General features: G+C 36.8%; 2 protein-coding genes across 2 annotated transcripts in view; both read left to right on the forward strand.

Annotated features, from left to right (window-relative positions):
* Positions 1-7211: 7211 nt before the first annotated feature.
* The window catches only part of LOC111627746 (dorsal-ventral patterning tolloid-like protein 1), a 16440-nt gene continuing 3350 nt past the window's right edge, over positions 7212-20301 (forward strand). Inside the window, exons 1-3 of the mRNA XM_023371375.1 lie at positions 7212-7415; positions 14415-14568; positions 17851-18095. Of these exons, the coding sequence (XP_023227143.1) occupies positions 7257-7415; positions 14415-14568; positions 17851-18095 (558 nt within the window). The 5' untranslated portion in view covers positions 7212-7256. The remainder of the gene's footprint in view (positions 7416-14414; positions 14569-17850; positions 18096-20301) is intronic.
* LOC111627745 lies at positions 7956-9961 on the forward strand. Its single transcript, XM_023371374.1, has one exon. The coding sequence runs from the start codon at positions 8621-8623 to the stop codon at positions 9425-9427; it is 807 nt and encodes a 268-aa protein (XP_023227142.1). The 5' UTR covers positions 7956-8620; the 3' UTR covers positions 9428-9961.

The following is a 20301-nucleotide window of genomic DNA, read 5'->3' on the forward strand; positions in this document are numbered from 1 at the left end:
TGACGAATAAGCGTCTTTTCAGAAAAGATTGATTCAAATTCGACAATACCAATCAGAATCTAGAATGTAAACAAATCATAAAAAATCGTTATTTTCATAGTTTTTCAGCGCTATTTTCATTTATTTTTGTTATTTGACGCTATTTAGACGAATAAGCAAGTTTTCCGAAGCATAAAATTGAAGATTTTCCGCCAAAATAGAAACTTCCTGATAACATCGGAAATGATGTTCTAACATCATTTTATTTTATTTGATTCTTCAAAAAATCGTTATAATACTATGTATTAGACTTAGAATATTCGATATCTAAACCAGAAAGTGTTAGCTAGAAATAGACTTATTTATAGAACAACCCCCCATTTCTCACTTCAGGGAAAGTTATAAAACAGTTGGGTGCTAATGATTTTGTGAAAGGGAAAAGTTCTACACTTAGAAACTTCGAAAGAAGAAATTTGGCCTGTACCGTTCGCGGGCCGCATAAACATTGATAAGGGGCTGTATGTGGCCCGCGGGCTGCAGGTTGTGCACCCCTGGTTAAAGTGTTAAGTTCAGTTTTAAGTGCATGTCTTGTTGAGGAGTGAGTGTAAGCCCTTTTGACTAAGGTATTAAACACTGCAACTTTGTATTGTACCGGGTCACAAGATCCTGTCGGTATGTACAACTGCTCCACCAGTGGTTTTCTGTAGACCTCAGTGAGGATCGTCGCTCCTTTAATTATAATATTGATGTCAAGGAAATGAACACAGGTGTCATTCACCTGTTCAAGGCCCAAAGTTAAGCCATAGCAGTTGTTATTGAATGTGTCTATGAATGCTGGTACACCTGGTTTAACTTTCCATATAATGAGGATATCATCTACATACCTCTTATACAAAACGATATTATGGATGTGACCAGGAAGGATTTTTTCTTCTAGCTGTCATATTATCAGTTCACATAAATCACCTGAGAGCAGGCTCCCCATAGGTACACCTCTTCCTTGTTTGTAGACTGTTCCTTTGAATTGAAAGAATGTCAATCAAAACTTCTTCCAAAACTTCAGACTATGAGGCGTTAAATATAATTAAAAATATTCTAATCTTGCGAGCGCTTTCGATGTAAATATGCACGTCGTCTTCAGGCAACGTGCATATTTACATCGAAAGTGCTCGCAAGATTAAAATATTTTTAATTATATTTAACGCCTCATAGTCTGAAGTTTTGGAAGAAGTTTTGATTGAGATAACTGTTGGCGTGACATCCAAGCCCAGTACTTAATACACCTTGAAAGATTGTGTTATAGCATAACAAATGCACCATCTCTAGTACTTGCTGGTGGAGGTTATCACTGCCCACTATTTTGAACAATAGATCTCTGATGGCATAGAATGTTGGTGGTAAAAGAATAGATGGGTACAAAGATTTAAAATCGAATACCGTAAGGTATTGCAGGGGGGGGTGTAATCTGCTTGAGACATCCTATAAGGTCTTCACTACTGGTAATGGTGAATTGGTAGTCTTCTAAGTGTGGAGTGATTAAACAGTGCATGATTTTTTCTAATTTGTGTGTTGGCGCTTTTATTTTATTTTATCGACCACTGGACGAATCTGTTAGCCTTGCTTATGTGTTTTGGCGAACCCATAAGTTGTTATTTGAAAACATAATTTATATTTTGAAACAAAAAAGGTTTAAGACTTCACAAAACAAACTGTGTGAATTATGCTATTATTGTTTCTTGGACACTCATGTATTTTTGACTTTTGTATCTATGGAGACTATCAAAACCACTAGAGCTACAATATAACAAAGATTCAGCCAAATCCATCAGGCATTTTTTTCATAAGATTCATGCAAGGTCCTTTTATCATGGGCTTTATCTGATGAATTCAATGCTTTTGCTGTATTGTAAGCATGCATAAAAAAGCTTGTAAAAGAAAGTGTGATTGAAACATATCTTTTGATGTCATGATTAAATAAGTTTCAATACTATGCTGATTTCATATATTGAAATGGATGGTATCAAACATTTAAAGAGTAAATATAAGAATACAATATAACCTTAGGATAACTTATTAAACTAATTTTTATATAAAAACATGTAAGAAAGTGTTTTTTTATTCAAATTACTTTAAGTTATAAAGCTTACTTACTTACAGTAAGTAAGCTTTATAACTTTTTAATACTACTTTAGTTTCACAACTTTATTTGCTCTGCAAGTGTAACTGCCAAAATTATAAATTTTTGTTGTAGTTAATGACTGAATAGTTTAGACACATTCTCTTCCTAGAGGTCTCTAATAACATTCTTAAATTACAGAAATCTTTCATATATGGTAGATACTTATTTTCTTGAATAATAGCTGGAAAAGACATTATAAAACCTAAAACATTCTAATCAGGTAATCTTACAGAAAGTATATAGGTTTTGTGAGAATTATTTTGCCTATTAGATTTTGAGAACTCAAATATAGCTTTTATTCCATTACCTATGTCTGCAAATAGTAGATTTGTCATTACTAATTAGTTTTATTTTATATTAAATAATATCAAACTTATACTTTTCTATTTTTCATTCTAGACTATTTCATTAATATCATTTCCTATCTCTTCTTTTGCAAAGTTGTGTAATATATACAGAGTATGCTAAAGTGAAATCTATTTCCAGTTTGTTAAGGTACTTGTTTATGAATTTATGTTTTACAAATAATTTTGAAGCTTATTTAATGTAAATCAGGGGTGTCAGGGGTGTCCATGCAGCTGAAGGCAAGTTGCAATGAGGCCCAATAAATGTGTAAACAAAACCGACAAATGTTTAAATTTTATTTATTTATTTATTTATTTCAACGGCATAAACTCAAAAAAGAAGTTTCACAAAGCCGTAAACCTTTATTCATATTTTATTTTTGAGTGGAAAGGAAATATTTTCCAATATTTGGAGATGTGTGAATGAAGAAGGATTTGTGGCGACCAATTCCGAACTTCGTCCGATCACTACCAGAGGGAGTTCGGAGGTTTTAAAAGACCGATTCGAACACGTGCCTTCGTCCTTTTGTCGACTCCTCGTCTAGAGTACGGACTCCTATTCAATTGTGCTACCTGAACTCTTTTGTTGGCAACTAGTCGCCACATTGGTGAGCCGAACGTGATCCAACCTCAATCCAATTTCATCTGGACATTCACGCCATTAATTTCAACGATTTTTGTTCCATCCGCATAATCGGATTCATCGCACATTTTATTTTGTGATATTTTTGGAGCAACCACATGGCCACAGAACAAAGGTCGAGTAACTTCCCGCACCTACGCTAGGTAAGCGTATCATTTTTTTTTNTTCCAACTTTATAATACCAGGAAATGCATTTCAGGCCTTCTGCTCTTCTTCAGTCCTTTATTACAGATGTTTGATTATTATTTCAAATTCTGTTAGTGACCACTGGATGAATCAAATTTGTATTCATAAGCTATATAAAAGTTAAAATAAATGTAAAGTTTTATAAAGATTGATTTACAATATACTGTGGTAAGTCCCAGTAGGACGAGGCCTGCAGGGCTAAACAAAAAAATAATGGGCAAGTCGGCTTGACAGATATAATAGCTTTTAATTAATTAATCGTTTTAATTAATATATCGTGTATATATATATTAATATATTAATTTTGTGTTCTATGTATATATCGCAATTGTGCCCATTTGGCACAATTGCAATATATACATAGAACACAAAATTGATAATTTTTACAGTATTCATGTAGTACAATAAAATACTACACACATTACATGCTTCCCTTCTCTCCTTTAAGGGGGCTCACGACACGTTATAACGGGAGAACAACGAAGGCACGTAAAAAAGAAAAGTTTACAAACTAATCCGTTCGGATGAATCCTCCAACGATTTTCTTTCTCTCAAACACGTTGTAACTCAGTGTCAAACTGTCCTTAGTCGGATATAAACGGATTGCCATATCTCCTGCTCTATTTTCATTTCCCGACCCTCTCAAGCTCGGCGTCTTGATCTCCTATATCCGCACATGACCTGAATACCGCAAATCCCTGAACAAGAAAAATAAAGAAAAAGGTCCTCTGACACATGGATCACAACCTTTTATATTGTGCCAAGCGGATATCCTCTTCACATGACTACTACTAACCAATTTGATGGCCAACATAGGGTGAACCTGGGAAGGGTGATGCCACAAACAAAACAGAAGGGGTCGGGGAAAAACCGAAACAAAAAAAAATAGTCACGAAGCACTACATATCTCCCCTCAGAAGATGTCAACTACTGTTGTGTAAATGACAGAAGTCAATTTGCTGGTGACATAAGTTGTACTGTACCATCCCCTGTGCACACCCTCTCCCTCACCATTCTTGCCTGGACGAATATTATTGATACCATGTGTTTTTCCCCTATTGCCCAGGTGGTCTAACCCATCTTGGGCTTCCTCCTCCTCTTCTATCTCAGACTCCCTCAGTTCTCTTCTGTGCATGTTTTGCCTACTCTTACCGCCCCTTCTTGATTCAGTGTGACCATAGCAGATCTTTAATCGATCCACATGGACCGTTTCTCCATCTTTAAAATTACATCCTTCTATATAGTATGTCGTAGGGTTTACAATTTTGATCACATGGAACAGCCCTTTGCAATTCTCAGCGAATTTACTCTTCTTCACATTCCCTTTTTTCAACCACATTTTTTGCCCCACCACGAATCTCTCTAACAATGTCAACAATTTTTGTTAGAAGATCTGATATTAAAATGTCTCTGGCTTCTTCAATTTGCATATTATTTAGAAATACCATATAAATAGATTTATTTAAAGCAATAATAGCATCCAATTTTTTTCCTGTTCTGTGAATTGAGACTTTTTAGATGACCTTATGTCATCTAAAAATTCAATGAACTGAGATTGAGCATTCAATTTAGTTCTACTTGAGAAAGATTACCCTGTCTTCATAGGAAATTTAGATAAAGAACATGGATTTGACCTATTTCCAGATACACTGCTGGCCATTAAAATTGCAACACCTAGAAGGTAAGCAAATAAAAAAAAGATATTTATTGTACATAAGCAGTATGGCATAAAGACAAAATGATTAAATTTGTAAGCAGTTTGGGGGTTTACAGGGTCGCAAAATTAGTAGACACAGTTGCCACCCCCGGTGGCTAAAACGGCCCTTATCCATTTAAGCATGGAGTTGAACTGGGCTTGGATGACTGAAACAGGCAACTCATTCCATGCTGCTTCAAGTCTATGCCACACTTCATTAACTGTATTAGCAGAAGAGGGTTAGCAGGCCAGTCTCTCAACAATCCATGACCAAATGCTTTCAATTGGTGAGAGATCTGGAGACTATGCAGGCCAGGGCAACAATTGAATATCCGCTGTATCAATTGAATATCATTTTCTCTACGTGGGATGATGATGTTCTTCATGTGCCATACCCTGTGCGTTGATTGTTATCATATCTGTGTATTTAGTGCCTGAAAGTTCTGTGCCAATGGTATCTTGTGATATCTCAGACATACATTGGAATTGTCCTATGCTACAGAGGTGATGTGTTACCTATAATACTCTGCTCAAGATACCCTGCTTAAGGAATGTGTTGTTGCCCAACTTCATTCCATCTTGAAGCGGCAAAAACATACGTCAATCCAAGTTCTAACTACTTAGGCTGAGAATTATGTTCTTGAGACCTGAAACAGTTATTTCTGTTCACCTTCTTAATCTATAAGTACTCACTCACCAAGATATTTATAATTAAATATATATTAATCACAAAAAATATTATTAAATATCAGAAGTAAATAACTCTATATCTATGTAAATGTTAATAGTTAAATTGTGATCGTCCTATCAATATCCCTCAACAATTTATTTTTATTTTTTATTTATCATTACTACAACTTAATGTTATTTAATTTTTCTATGAATATATATTGTAACGTATTTGTATTGCTTATCTCCTGGTAATGCTTCATGTGGGGCCAGGAATGTACTTGACAGTACATAGTAAATAAAAATGAATGAAGGAATGAATGATGAATCCTCTGTATCAGAGAAAGTCAGAACACGACTGCAACATGAGGTCTTGCATTATCTTGTTGGAAGATGGCATTTTGCAGGCCTCGAAGATAGGGCACAACCACTGGATGTAAGATGTCAGAAATGTATTGATCTGTGTTCAAATTACCATCAATCCGAACTAGAGATGTGTGTGTCGTGTACCCAATGGCTGCCCATATCATCACACCAGGTGCAGGGCACCTAAGCCAATATCAAATGCAAGCAGGCAACAAGCAATCTGCTTGGAGCCTCCAGACACGTATACAGCCATCAGAATGCTACACACAGAACCGGGACTCGTCTGAAAAGACGACATTGTGCCACTCCTGTATCCAGCTTTGTCATTGGGCACACCAGAGTCGCCATCTCTCTCTATGCTGCATTGTCAAGGAGAGCTGAAGTAATGGTCGCCGTGCTGACAGTCCATGCTGCTGCAAACGTCGTTGCACCATACGAGCAGATACTGGACATGCTGCAAACAAGCTCATTTCCTGACTAATGGTCCGTGATGTGGTTGTACGGTTTTTCCCGGCTGATCTCACAATATGTCTCGGGTGTTAGTCATGGGAGGGCGTTGAGATCCTGCATGCTGTTCAGTAAGACCCTCAGCAACCCATCGATTCCATATTGTTCCATTATCGTTCCATGATATTACCACTCGCACTGGTTGAAATACAACCACTGTCTCGCATGACAGTGGTTGGATTTCGACCAGTGTGAATGGTAATATCACGGAATGATAATCCACATTCTTGATAGGTAATGATCCTGCCTTTATCAAATTCCAACACTTGCTGGTAAGCATTTCTTCTTATTCAAGGCATAACACGATATTCTGATGAAACCCTGATCTTACAAAGCGATTTCTGAATGAGAAATCCACTGCACAACTTTTCTTTTATGCAGTACTTCAGATGTTGTTTGTCCCTCCTGCATTGTCTAAAAGCACTGAAATACTAATCATTTGCATATCCCAACCTCTTCTTTTTTCATATGACTTTGATGTTCATACGATCATTCCTTCCTGGTGTTGTAATTTTAGTGGCCAGAAGTGTATTAATATAAATGAAAATGCCAATATTTTTCATTTCTTAAATTGAGAAGAAAATGCAACATAACATTTAGCAACTCAAATTTCTCTTTATTGAATTTATATACTTATATCTTATCAATTTTTCAGGATGTCCTCAAAATTACACTCAACCTAATGGAATGATTTATAACATAAGATATCCATGGAGCTATTATTATAAAGAAAGCTGTAATGTATTTATTAATGCTCCAGAAAATTATGCCATAAGTTTATATTTTCAAGAATTTCATGGAAGCTATAGAAATGCACCTGCTAATTGTGAAAATTCTGGATTGGAAGTAAGTAAAATTATTGGAAGTAATTTATGTTAAATTGTTTTTTTTTTTTGTATCTTCAGCACGTGCTGAAGAAACAAAGAAAACAGGAAGACACAATTTCAAATTTGTTAAAGAAAATTATGTTAAATTATTCAAAAAAAGGAATTAGTTGTTACTTTCCATTGCAATTATTCATTATTCATCAAGTTAATTTTTTTACATTTGATTTTAATGATTTTAATGTTACAAAATACAGTGAAACCTCTCTATAACAAACACTTACAGAATAAAAAAAGCTATTTGTTATAGAAAGATGTCTGCTTAAGAGAGGAAAATTATTTTTACAGGTAATCTACACTATTTTTATTTACAAACATTATATAAATACCATCCAAGAAATAGTAATATGACATATTACAATAAGTGATGAATTATCATAAAAGGGTCATAAAAAAATTCAGTTACATTTGTTTGATTTTTTTACAATTAATTGTAGTAATATGCTTCTTATTATGCATAATTAAATTTTGTGTTAACTTTGTATTATCTGCATCTAGGAGCATTCTGCACGACACTATTGATGGCTTTGTAGCAGATGTCATTTTGGTTGTGAAAAGCCATTGCTATCATATTCATTGTCATTTCTTTATTCTTTCTTTCTTATGTCACAGAAAATGACTGAAAGGAATCTTTATGTACTTGGCTTGTGCATTTGGTTAGGATGTCAGAATTTCTCTATATAGTTGTGTGGCGACCAATTCCAAACTTTGTCCGATCGCCACCAGAAGGAGTTCGGAGGTTTTAAAAGACCGATTCGAACACGTGCCTTCATCCTTTTGTTGACTCCTCATCTAGAGTACGGACTCCTGTTCAATTGTGCAACCTGAACTCTTTTGTTGGCGACTAATTGCCACATTGGTGACCCGGACGTGATCCAACCTCAATCCAATTTTATCTGGACATTCACGCCATTAATTTCAACAATTTTTGTTCCATCTGCATAATTGGATTCACCACATATTTTATTTTGTGATATTTTTTGGAGCAACCACATGGCCACAGAACAAAGGTTGAGTAACTTCCCACACCTACGCTAGGTAAGCGTATCATTTTTTTTTCTCGCTCATCGGAACTCTCTCTACTCGTACACCCGGCTATCGAACAATTCATGCATTTCATATTTAACTGATTTTTTTGTGCTCTCATCCTTTGTTCTGGAAATCACCATGCCGCTCAGCGACCAGCCAGAAACAATGGCCGTCAATGTAACTCGAGTCGCTGTTAAGCCTCCGCCGTTTTGGAAGCCGAATCCGACGTTATGGTTCGCGCAACTCGAGGCACAATTTGCCATCTCTGGGATATCCGCAGACTCCACAAAATTCAACCACGTGATTTCAGCAATCGAGTCCGAGGTGCTCAACTCAGTCAGCGACTTAATCCTACACCCACCGGCCAGCGAAAAATACGAGGCCCTCAAGAAACGCCTAATTGAGCTACAGTCGGAAAGCCAAGAATCAAAGATTCTCACACTCCTGCAAGGCTTGGAGTTAGGAAACCAGCACCCGTCACAACTGTTAAATCGTATGCGTGCTCTCGCCGGCGAGGTGGTTGGGGAACCACTATTAAAGTCCTTGTGGCTATCAAGATTACCAGCGAACACTCAAAGCATTCTTGCCGCGCTAAGTGAGGACCTACCCCAACTAGCTACAATAGCCGACAAAATCTTGGACCTAACCATCACGAAAAGTGTAAATTCCACTTCGAGTCAACAGTTAGCGCACCTTTCCTTGTTAGAATTTCAAATTGAGCAGCTTACCAATCAAGTAGCAGAATTAGCAGCCATAGTGCATCGTGAGCGACCACGTGAGATGAATAATCGTCCAACGTTCCACCCCCGAAAACGTAGCCAGTCCCGAGGCCGTTACCGCCGGTTCAAAGAACCGATGAACAATCAATGCTTTTACCACACCAACTTCGGAGAGAGAGCCAGGAAATGCACACCTCCCTGCTCTTTCCAGCAGTCGGGAAACTAGCAGAGCGGCCGTCTGGGGCCAACAGTTGCGACCGCTCGATTGACTGAATTTTTATGGCCGACCCGTCTACAAACTTGAGTTTTTTTGGTCGACACTGGTGCGGATGTTTCAGTGATTCCTAAATCTCTCTCACTGCAAGCAAAAACCCCTGGGAAGTTAGTTCTCTTTGCTGCCAATGGCATGAAAATCCCAACTTATGGCACCAAGCTGCTAACGCTGGATTTTAACCTGCGAAGAAGCTTTCCATGGCCTTTCATCATCACTGACGTCACTCAACCGATTATAGGCAAAGACTTTCTAACGCGCTTCGACCTATTGGTGGACGCACGAAAAAACCGCCTCATAGATGCAGCCACGCAGCTGAAGTCTAGAGGCACGGAACGCCCCAAACCAACGACAAATCTCACCATCACCACCATACACGGAGATTCTGACTTCCAGCAAGTGCTGGCAGAATTTCCCTTGATCACGAATCCCTCGTTAATAACAACGAGAAGCGGCAAGGCTTTCGTTTTCCACCACATTGAGACTACAGGTCCGCCAGTTTTTTTACAAACTGAGACGCCTTCCTCTGGACAAGCTCAAAGCAGCTAAGGCAGAGTTCAGTTACATGCTACAGCAAGGCGTCTGCCGCCCTTCTAAGAGCCCGTGGGCAAGCCCACTTCATTTGGTCGCCAAGCGTAATGGCGACTGGCGTCCCTGCGGAGACTATCGCCGCCTAAATGCCGTTACAGTGCCTGACAGGTATCCAATCCCACACATCCAGGACTGCACACAAGTGGCAGAGGTATCTAAAATCTTCTCTACACTTGATCTCGCCAGAGCCTACCATCAGGTGCCCGTCCATCCAGACGACATTCCGAAAACAGCAGTCACAACACCTTTCGGGCTGTTTGAATTTTCGGTGATGATGTTCGGTCTCCGCAACGCAGCCCAGACCTTCCAGAGGTTCATCAACCAAGTCCTCCATGGTCTGGATTGCTGCGTACCTTACTTTGACGACGTGCTAGTGGCATCCAAGAGCAAAGAAGAGCACATACGACACCTCCGAGAAGTTTTTTAACGTTTTCTCGAATACGGCGTAACCTTAAATCTTTCTAAGTGCTCACTAGGACAGCAGACTGTGTCTTTCCTCGGCCATAAGATCTCAGCGTCGGGTGTGAGTCCTCTTCCGAAAAGGGTTTCAGCCATCCGAAAGTTTCCTGAACCCTCTACCATCCGAGAGCTGCGCCGGTTTCTGGCAATGTTAAACTTCTACAGACGTTTTCTGCCCAAAGCCGCACACACGCAAGCACCGCTCAACTCCTTTCTGTCCGGAAGCAAGAAAAATGACAATACAAAAATCGTATGGACTCCGGAAGCGCGACGTGCATTTTCGCAATGCAAAGAAGCGCTCGCAGATGCCACTGTGTTAAATTTTCCATCAGCCGCGAGGCCACTTGCACTGATGGTCAACGCCTCGGACACTGCTATAGGCACCATCCTACAACAGAAGTTCCAGGGTCATGGAAACCGCTCACTTTTTTCTCCAACAAGCTGTCGGCCGCACAGCGCAACTACAGTACTTACGACCGTGAGTTACTGAGCACCTACGCAGCCGTAAAACACTTCCGACACATGTTAGAAGGTCATGACTTCATCCTGTTTACTGATCACAAGCCGCTAACTTTCGCATTTCGGCAGCGCCCCGACAAAGCCTCTCCAAGACAGCTTCGACACCTCGATTTTTTATCGCAGTTCACTACAGACATACATCACATAGAGGGTTCCCACAACATAGTTGCGAACTCTCTATCCCGTATAGCTGCGATAAACACGCCGTCCCGGATCGACTACAAAGAACTCACCATTCAACGACACGACAGTGAGCTTAAGGAGCTGCTAGACAAGCCAAACGCCACAGGGCTTGTCTTTCAGTCGACTTATGGTCGAAGACTCTACTTGCCAGCTCTACTGTGACGTTTCATCGGGGACCGTACGCCCTTATATACCGTCATCATTACACAGAGAAATCTTTAACATGCTGCATAACCTTTCACACCCCAGCATCAGAGCTACGATTAAGCTCTTGCAGCAGAGATTTATCTGGCCTTCCATGAAAGCCGACGCCACCGCTTGGACTCGCTCCTGCCTACAGTGCCAGCGGTGCAAAGTTACTCGTCACACTTCCGCCCCGCTCACTAATCTGTCCATGCCAGACGAACAATTCTCGCACGTCCACATCGACATCATTGGACCCCTACCTCCATCTCATGGATCCGTTTACTGTCTGACCTGTGTGGATCGCTTTACATGTTGGCCAGAAGCATTCCCAATACCAGACATCTCAGTGGAAACAATAGCGAGGGCATTCTACTCCGGATGGGTCACCCGCTTTGGCGTACCAAAACAGATCACCACAGACCAAGGTCGGCAGTTTGAATCAGCCCTCTTTCAAGCGCTAGCCAGCCTACTCGGTTCCAAGCGTATTCGCACCTCTCCCTACCACCCAGCCTCCAACAGTCTGGTTGAGCGTCTACACCGTCCACTCAAGGCAGCTCACTACCGAGAGGTGGACCAAAGTGCTCCCGACTATCCTTTTGGGTTTGCGCTCTACCATCAAAGACGGAATCAACGCCACGTCAGCAGAGATGGTTTATGGAACCCATCTACAACTCCCTGGAGAGTTCTTCGCTACAGAGTCAAGCTCGGTGATCGACCCAACTTCCTTTGTCGGTCAGCTCTGCGAAACCATGAGGAAGCTGCGGCCAGTAGCAATGTCCGCACACTCAAAACGTGCAGTTTTCATCCACAAGGAACTGTCCACCTGCAGTCACGTATTCATTCGTCGTGACGCAATTCACAATCCACTTCAACCAATCTACGATGGACCATACAAAGTGATATCTTGGCAGGGAACGGTGTACAAAGTCCGAATCGACGGACGAACATCAGCTATAAACATCAATCAGTTAAAGCCTGCATTCTCGTCACCTCCCGAAGCCGGATCTAATCCCGACGTCCCACCCCCAACCACAACGTCGCACACTCCGGTTCAGCCAGTTCCAACAGACATGTCGCTTCCCACCTCGGCCACCTCATCGACAACCACCCGCTCAGGACGTTGAGTTCGTTTCAATCCTCACTTCCTCTAGTTCCTCGTGCTTTCGGCACTTGGGGGGGAGTACTGTGGCGACCAATTCCGAACTTTGTCCGATCGCCACCAGAGGGAGTTCTGAGGTTTTAAAAGACCGATTCGAACATGTGCCTTTGTCCTTTTGTCGACTCCTCGTCTAGAGTACGGACTCCTGTTCAATTGTGCAACCTGAACTCTTTTGTTGGTGACTAATCGCCACAGTTGTTTACAGTGATGGTAAATTCTGTTGAATTCATTAGATTGTGTTGTCTCCATGTCATTTGCAAAAACCACTGCAAAATTTTAAACATTCTCATTGCTGTGTGGTGATGTGGAGGACAAAAAAAAAAAAGATGACAAAGAAGTAACTATAAATTAAACAGGATTTTATTTAACTACGGTTACGTTGTCCTTCGTACACCTGGTTCGTTTACACTAAACACACTTGATCCCAAACTATAGTACGCACACAAGTTTGAAGCTGTCCGACAAATTCTATATGCTTTCACAGGCAGGAGACACGTACTTGCTACAATGCAAAATTATGGTTTGAGAGATACTACAACTAACTTAAATCTACCTTAATCTAACTTATATGCTAAGGAAGAAGAGATATGAAGAGAAGAGACAAGTATAAAGGACAGATTTGTGGGGGTACCCGGGTAAATTTGGCAGTCTCCGATCTTCTCTATATCGTTACTTGAATCAATTTCCTTCCTCTCGTTTCTGTCTTTTGAGAATTCGAGAGCATTTTTGAAGTCTTAATCTGGGTGTCTTTCTAATTTTCATCCATTCGCAGACAACTTCCAAGCCTTCTCTTTTTGTCCCACTAGGCGACAAACCTTTAGCTTGCTCTTTCTTACATCTGTACACCTCAGATGCTGACCCAAAAGTGTCTTGTTCGTTTTTACTGATGGCCTCAGGGCTTCTTAGTATCCCCTTTGTCTTCTCCCTTTGTCCTTGGACAAAGGTTGTCCCCCACCCATAGAAAAAGAATAGGTTAGAAAGTTCTAGAAACAGATGTTAAAGACAAAGGAAATTAGGAGAAATAAAACTTATATCTACCCCTGTGTACAAAGACATGGCGTACCGCCACAGCTGGAAGAAAATCAAGCTTTAAAGAAATAATTCTGAATTGTTAATGCAGAGCTTGTCTCAAAGTGTTCAAAATCCACAAAATAACTTGGAAGACATTGAGATACTTTCTTTCTGATTTGAGCAATTCCCTGATTGCAATTATGTGCTTCATAAACTTTTGTCTGTAAATGACTTAAACATTGAATTATGCCCTGATCCAAAAGTTGAGAGAATGTGAAGTGACATTCAATAGTAAAAATATAATCTTGACATTTTTGAGCTGGTGTCCAAATGTAGTGTAGCATTGTCAAGAAACAAAAGTATTTTCCTGTTTAGGTACATTTTCCTGTTCAGCTGTTTCACCCACTGTATCATAATTTGTCTTGTCATTCAGGTCTTTCTGTTTAACTAATAATTATAAATTAAAATCATTTTTATAAAGCAATGAGCAATTATTTATTGTGGCATTGTCATAATGCTGGGCTGCAATTTATTCTTATAATGCTCTCAGTTTACAAGTATATTGCCTCTGTACGTATACTTTTCCTGTTAACAATAGAGTCATGCCAGTCACTATCTAATGCCATTCAGGAAAATATTTTCGAATTGAAACATGACTTCTGTTTCAAACCAGATGTTTGTACATAGTTAATCGGGGCCTCCTATCCCTAAGCTTTCACGTAATTAACACCATTCTTGAGATTACAGAAGGACAGACAAACGGACGACAGTGGGAATTTACAGCTCCATAATTTTTTCAAATTGTAGCCCAATTATAATTTTTATTTTTTACAGGTACATAATGGCTCTGATATTTCTGCACCATTGTTAGGAATCTTCTGTAGTAGAACACCAAATCCTATATTTTCTTCTTCAAATAATTTGTTATTACGAATACGGCCGCAGAATTACCTTAAATTTGTTATTATGTATTCCATTACTGATCAAGGTATAGTATTTATGTATTATTTATTTTATTTTATTTTTAGTTATATAAATTGTCAATAAAAATACTAATACAGTGGAGCATCGATTATCCGACCCCTGATTAACCGTCACATCGGTTAATCAACCGTTCTAGTCGGCAAATTCAAATGTCTGCTAGTGATGTGGCGCTACAATATTTGGCTATTTCTTGGCTACTTTAATAGTATTTTTACGTGTTTTAGCTGGCAACATAGTTCGACCATGAAAGGGAGCCAATATTTAAACGATGCTTAATTTTCTAATTTTTAACGATACAATAGCTACGATTATTATTTTAAAAAATTTTTGTTAGGCTTAACATCGATGAAAATTCAACGCAAAGTAGATTAATAGCGATATACTAATATACTAATTACATGAGATATACTAATATACTATACAGTAGAGTCTCGAAAACTCAGCACTTGATAACCCGGCAGTCTGGATATCTCGGCCACATCCTGGCAGGGCAAAAACATCCTTAGTTAATTAATTTTCATTATAGACAGCTTTATGCCTCATAAAGTATTTTTCTGAGGTCTGTCTTATCAGGTAAATTACTGTACACAGTGTATTCATTAATTTTCATTTTCATGTAGTAAAGGCTCTATGCCTTCATAAAGGACATACTTTTCCTTTGTTTAAGGGTATTTGGGCAGTTTATTCTCTGTTGTATTCTCAAGTAAACAATACATACAAGTACAGTACAGTATTTACTGAGGAAACACTCGTACTTATTTTTTTAACCCCATTCCTGATAATCCGGCATTTTCACAAACTTGGCCATCCTTCGGTCCACATTAGGCTGCGTTTTCGAGACTCTACTGTACTAATAATGTATTTTTTTCATATTTTTTGGTTATCTGTTTTTTCAGTTATCCGACCAACCCCAGTCCCCAATTGAGTCAGATAATCAATGCTCTACTGTACTAAGAAATTTAAAGTTTAATAGATTATAAAATGTTTTATAGACTAATTTAATAAAGTATTTATTTTTATGATAACTTTCTGATTATTGAACTGTATATTGACATAATTATCATTTTTCACATCAGTAAGAAGAAATCTTAAATGCCTTTGTGTATTAAATTTGTTTGTATTTCTCACTATATTTAATACATATTGAATAAAAAATAAAAAAGACGTAGTCATTTCCAAAAACGACCCAACCTTTCTTTTTAGGCTACGTGGTCATCCTGGAAGAAGTTCCTTAAAACATAGAAACATACCAATTAAAAAGTAATAATTTTTTTAAAATTGACATTGATGACCTTACGACGTCTTGCTTTTTTCATCCTTCTCCGTTCGGGAGTTTCAGATCTCTATATGTAATGGAAATTTGCGCTGTTTAATGTAGATTATCCTCTTTCCTCTCTCTGGCGGTGAATTATTATCAAATTTTTTTAATATTTAAATTTTCGCTGGATGATGAAATTTTTTAAAGAAAATCTCATCATCCAGCGAAAATTTAATGATGATGAAATTTTTTAAAGAAAACAGTTTCACTAATATTTGATGTATTTGAATTAAATTCAACAATTGGATGCACCTCGAATTATGTAGAAGTATATAATACACATGATGAAATTTTTTAAAGAAAATTTCATCATCCAGCGAAAATTTAAAAATTACATATTGAATATTCAATGGCAGATAATTAACAGCCTTATATAAAAGCAAAATTTGTTTATTATGGATTCTGCCAAGCCTATAATAGGGGCAGCAGGATGTTGAGAAATAGGACCTGACATCCAGTACAAGTAACATAACCAGATCCAACATACAAAAGAAGTCAAGATAAAATTTAATATGAATCACTACACATTTTAATAAATTTTTGCTTCTAATACTTAATATAATGGATTGTAACAAACATATGTAAATTATTAATTCAGTAGTTAACTATGTAATTAAATTATTTTTTTTTGTATTTAACATTTTTATTCACTTTTTCCTAATTAAGTGAAGGGCCTTCCAAACTCATGGTTATGATAGTGTTTAAGACAAACCACCATAAAAATTTAAGATTCCAAATCTGGATTTGAATCAGGTCCTTCAGGATGGCAGACTGCCTTGGATATTCAACTGTCAAAGTTAAACATTGCTTTGTGGAAAACTGCTTTGTGGATTCAATGACAATGTATTATTATGATTTATTATGTCTTCAGTTTTGAAGAATTAGAAATAACAATGTGATTCTGATATAATAATTTTAAATGAAACACTACTATGCATATGTAGCTAGAACTATTTCTAAGACTAACAGCACAAAACCTTTCTCACTAATTTCTAGCCTTATTAACTGGAGTACAAACCCGAGGAAGGCCTATTAAGAAGGCCGAAAACGTTTGTACTCCAGTTAATAAGGCTAGAAATTAGTGAGAAAGGTTTTGTGCTGTTAGTCTTAGAAATAGTTCTAGCTACATATGCATAGTAGTACAGTTATTGTCTTAATGAAGCCTTCTTCAACTGCAAACAAAACAGTTTTAATCTACACAATTGTACCAAAAACATTTATTGGTAAAAACTCTGACTGACATAATAAAAATATAANAGCGAAAATTTAAAAATTACATATTGAATATTCAATGGCAGATAATTAACAGCCTTATATAAAAGCAAAATTTGTTTATTATGGATTATGCCAGGCCTATAATAGGGGCAGCAGGGTGTTGAGAAATAGGACCTGACATCCAGTACAAGTAACATAACCAGATCCAACATACAAAAGAGCTCAAGATAAAATTTAATATGAATCACTACACATTTTAATAAATTTTTGCTTCTAATACTTAATATAATGGATTGTAACAAACATGTAAATTATTAATTCAGTAGTTAACTCTGTAATTAAATTATTTTTTTGTATTTAACATCTTTATTCACTTTTTCCTAATTAAGTGAAGGGCTTGACCTTCCAAACTCATGATTATGATAGTGTTTAAGACAAACCACCATAAAAATTTAAGATTCCAAATCTGGATTTGAATCGGGTCCTTCAGGATGGCAGACTGCCTTGGATATTCAACTGTCAAAGTTAAACATTGAAAACTGCTTTGTGGATTTAATGACATAATGTATTATTATGATTTATTATGTCTTCAGTTTTGAAGAATTAGAAATAACAATGTGATTCTGATATAATAATTTTAAATGAAACATTTCCTATGGTTATAAAATGGTGATTTTATTTTCATGTCAATAGTATTGCAATTATATTACATTGTATTCTGAAAATAAAATAAAATTGTTATATTTTGATTAGGTCCAGGATGTGGAGGAAATTTTACTACTATCAATGGAACTTTTACAAGTCCTAGATTTCCTGGTTTTTATAATAAGACTTCAGAATGTCGATGGTATATATCAGTTGTTGGAGAACATACAGTTTCACTAAAATTTGATGTATTTGAATTAAATTCAACAATTGGATGCACCTCGAATTATGTAGAAGTATATAATACACATGATGAATTAGAATCTAATAAAGTCAGTCGTTACTGTGGAAATGTAAGTATAAAAACCTTTACATGAAAAATATATATAAGAATTAATATTTAAATATATATAGTATTTTTTTTAATATGGAATAAATATTTATTTTTATAAAGTCATACTTTATTAAAACATTTATTTATCTTATTCTATAATTGTTGCTTTATTGCTAAAATATGTAAAGAGATATCCATTTTGTAAGTGATAACATATATCACTTACTGTATATACCATATACTGTATATACAAGAGAACTTGGTTAAAAAGTTTTTAAAGGTACCAATTAAAAAACTTGTTAAGCAGAAATGAAAATAATATAGTTTTTCTTTCAATAATTCATCTTTATTTAACATTGTTTTGCTGCATTACAATGAATTTACTGGATTAGGCTTATACAGTATGTATTTATTTATCTGATGTCACCTGCTTCATCCATTTTATTATGTAAAACATATGTTTATGATTTTCATGAACAAAACCACAGAATATGATACTAAAATTTGTTGAAGACTGACAGTATCACCACTTTTTGATAACCCCACTGAACACTGGTATTGGTTTGTGCCTTGTAAATGGGCTATGTGAGGTTTCCAATTTTTCTAACAACTAAATAGGGTCCAGTTTCCTATAGATAGTCCTTCCTGGAAGTACTCCCTTTTGGCATATTGCCAGTTAGTTTCATTGTGTATCCCATCAAACCAATCTGATGTGTTAATAGTGTTTGTCAGAACTGGCTATTTGTTATAAGCCTTGCTGCCTGATAACTATGCAAGTAAAATCCTTGTGCAAAATAGCCCAAAGTCATGTGCAAAATGACATATGAAATTTTTGTACTTCCTAATGTAAGCCTTTTTCTTTTACCATATGGAATTAAATGTATAAAATTTTGCACAGGATGCAATTGAAAAACTTTTAAATTGAGTTCATTTTTTGGTTGTGGACGAGGATTTCAATCTACTTAAATAGGAACATTTTTTTATGGAAAAAATTTATACGTCTCTTATAAATAAAAAATTGAGACTTTTGAAAGTAAACTTCTTACATGAGAAAACTTCTAATATAGGAATTTCTGAATCAAGTTCTACTGTATATTGTGGAAACTCGTAAGACTTATTGGTCTTACTAATTGTGAGTGTAGGTGGTCCACCACGTGGGGGAGAGAGACAAAGAAACCAGTTTGTAATAATTTTATAGAAGTATGACCAAATACATATATATTCATACAATTATAACGACAGTTCACAAGATACAATTATAATGACGGTTCACAAGATACAATTATAACGATGAATCACCAGATACAATTTTTTTTTTTCACACACAAAAAAAAGTTCTCACTGTTACAATTCTATAGTCCTAGCTGTTACACTCGTTGCAATCCAATCTAATTCAGGAACACACCAAAAAAAAAAACAAGTCCACAGCAGGAGCACCACGTGTTCCCTGACTCCTCTATCGATCCATGAGGTAAGAAGACCCCCCTATCCGGCCCATGGCCTTAAATACCTCCCTTACACCTTCCCCAAGTTGCCACCCCTTTTTCCCCACAGCTGAAAAGTAGCCAAAAAGGCAAAAAAAAAAAAACAAAGCTATACGACACATAAAAGGCAGAGGGCTGCAATCACACAATATACTTAAGTTATATAAGGCAAAATAAATAAAAATATATGTTATTAACAAACTTATTTGCATGGGTTTCTTTGTACTTATGGAATTATGAAAGTAAGATTTTAGAAACTTTATTTATAGATATTCTCCTATAACTAATGCAATACTATTAATTTGAAAAAGATCTTTAGACATTCTGTGTTTCTGAAATGTTTTAATTTGGTAAAATTATCTAATGTTCTATATATATGCATATATAGAATATAATTATACAGAGTGATTCAAAAGCCTTTATATGTAAGCAAACTAATGCTTATATATGGCTCACTTTTTGACACAGTCACTTATAACTCACACAATGTGATCTACACCAGTGTTCCACAACTAGTGTGCTGTCACAAGATGTAAGGTGTGATGTGAACTTTTACATATTCTATTAATTTCAAGCTTTATTTATATATATTTATCACTGTGTTTCTTATGCTTGTATTTCAAGTGTTATTTCATAAGTGCTGCGGCACTTATGAAATAACACTTGAAATACAAGCATAAGAAACACAGCGAAAAATATATATAAATAAAGCTTGAAATTAATAGAATATGTAAAAGTTCA

This window comes from Centruroides sculpturatus, unplaced genomic scaffold, assembly GCF_000671375.1.
Source record: "Centruroides sculpturatus isolate CEXI.00-Female unplaced genomic scaffold, Cexi_2.0 scaffold121, whole genome shotgun sequence".
In the NCBI taxonomy this organism is placed as follows: domain Eukaryota; kingdom Metazoa; phylum Arthropoda; class Arachnida; order Scorpiones; family Buthidae; genus Centruroides; species Centruroides sculpturatus.

Coding starts and splice junctions, on each gene's coding strand:
- LOC111627745 (XM_023371374.1), top strand. CDS start 8,621: ATGCCGCTCAGCGACCAGCCAGAAACAATGGCCGTCAATGTAACTCGA.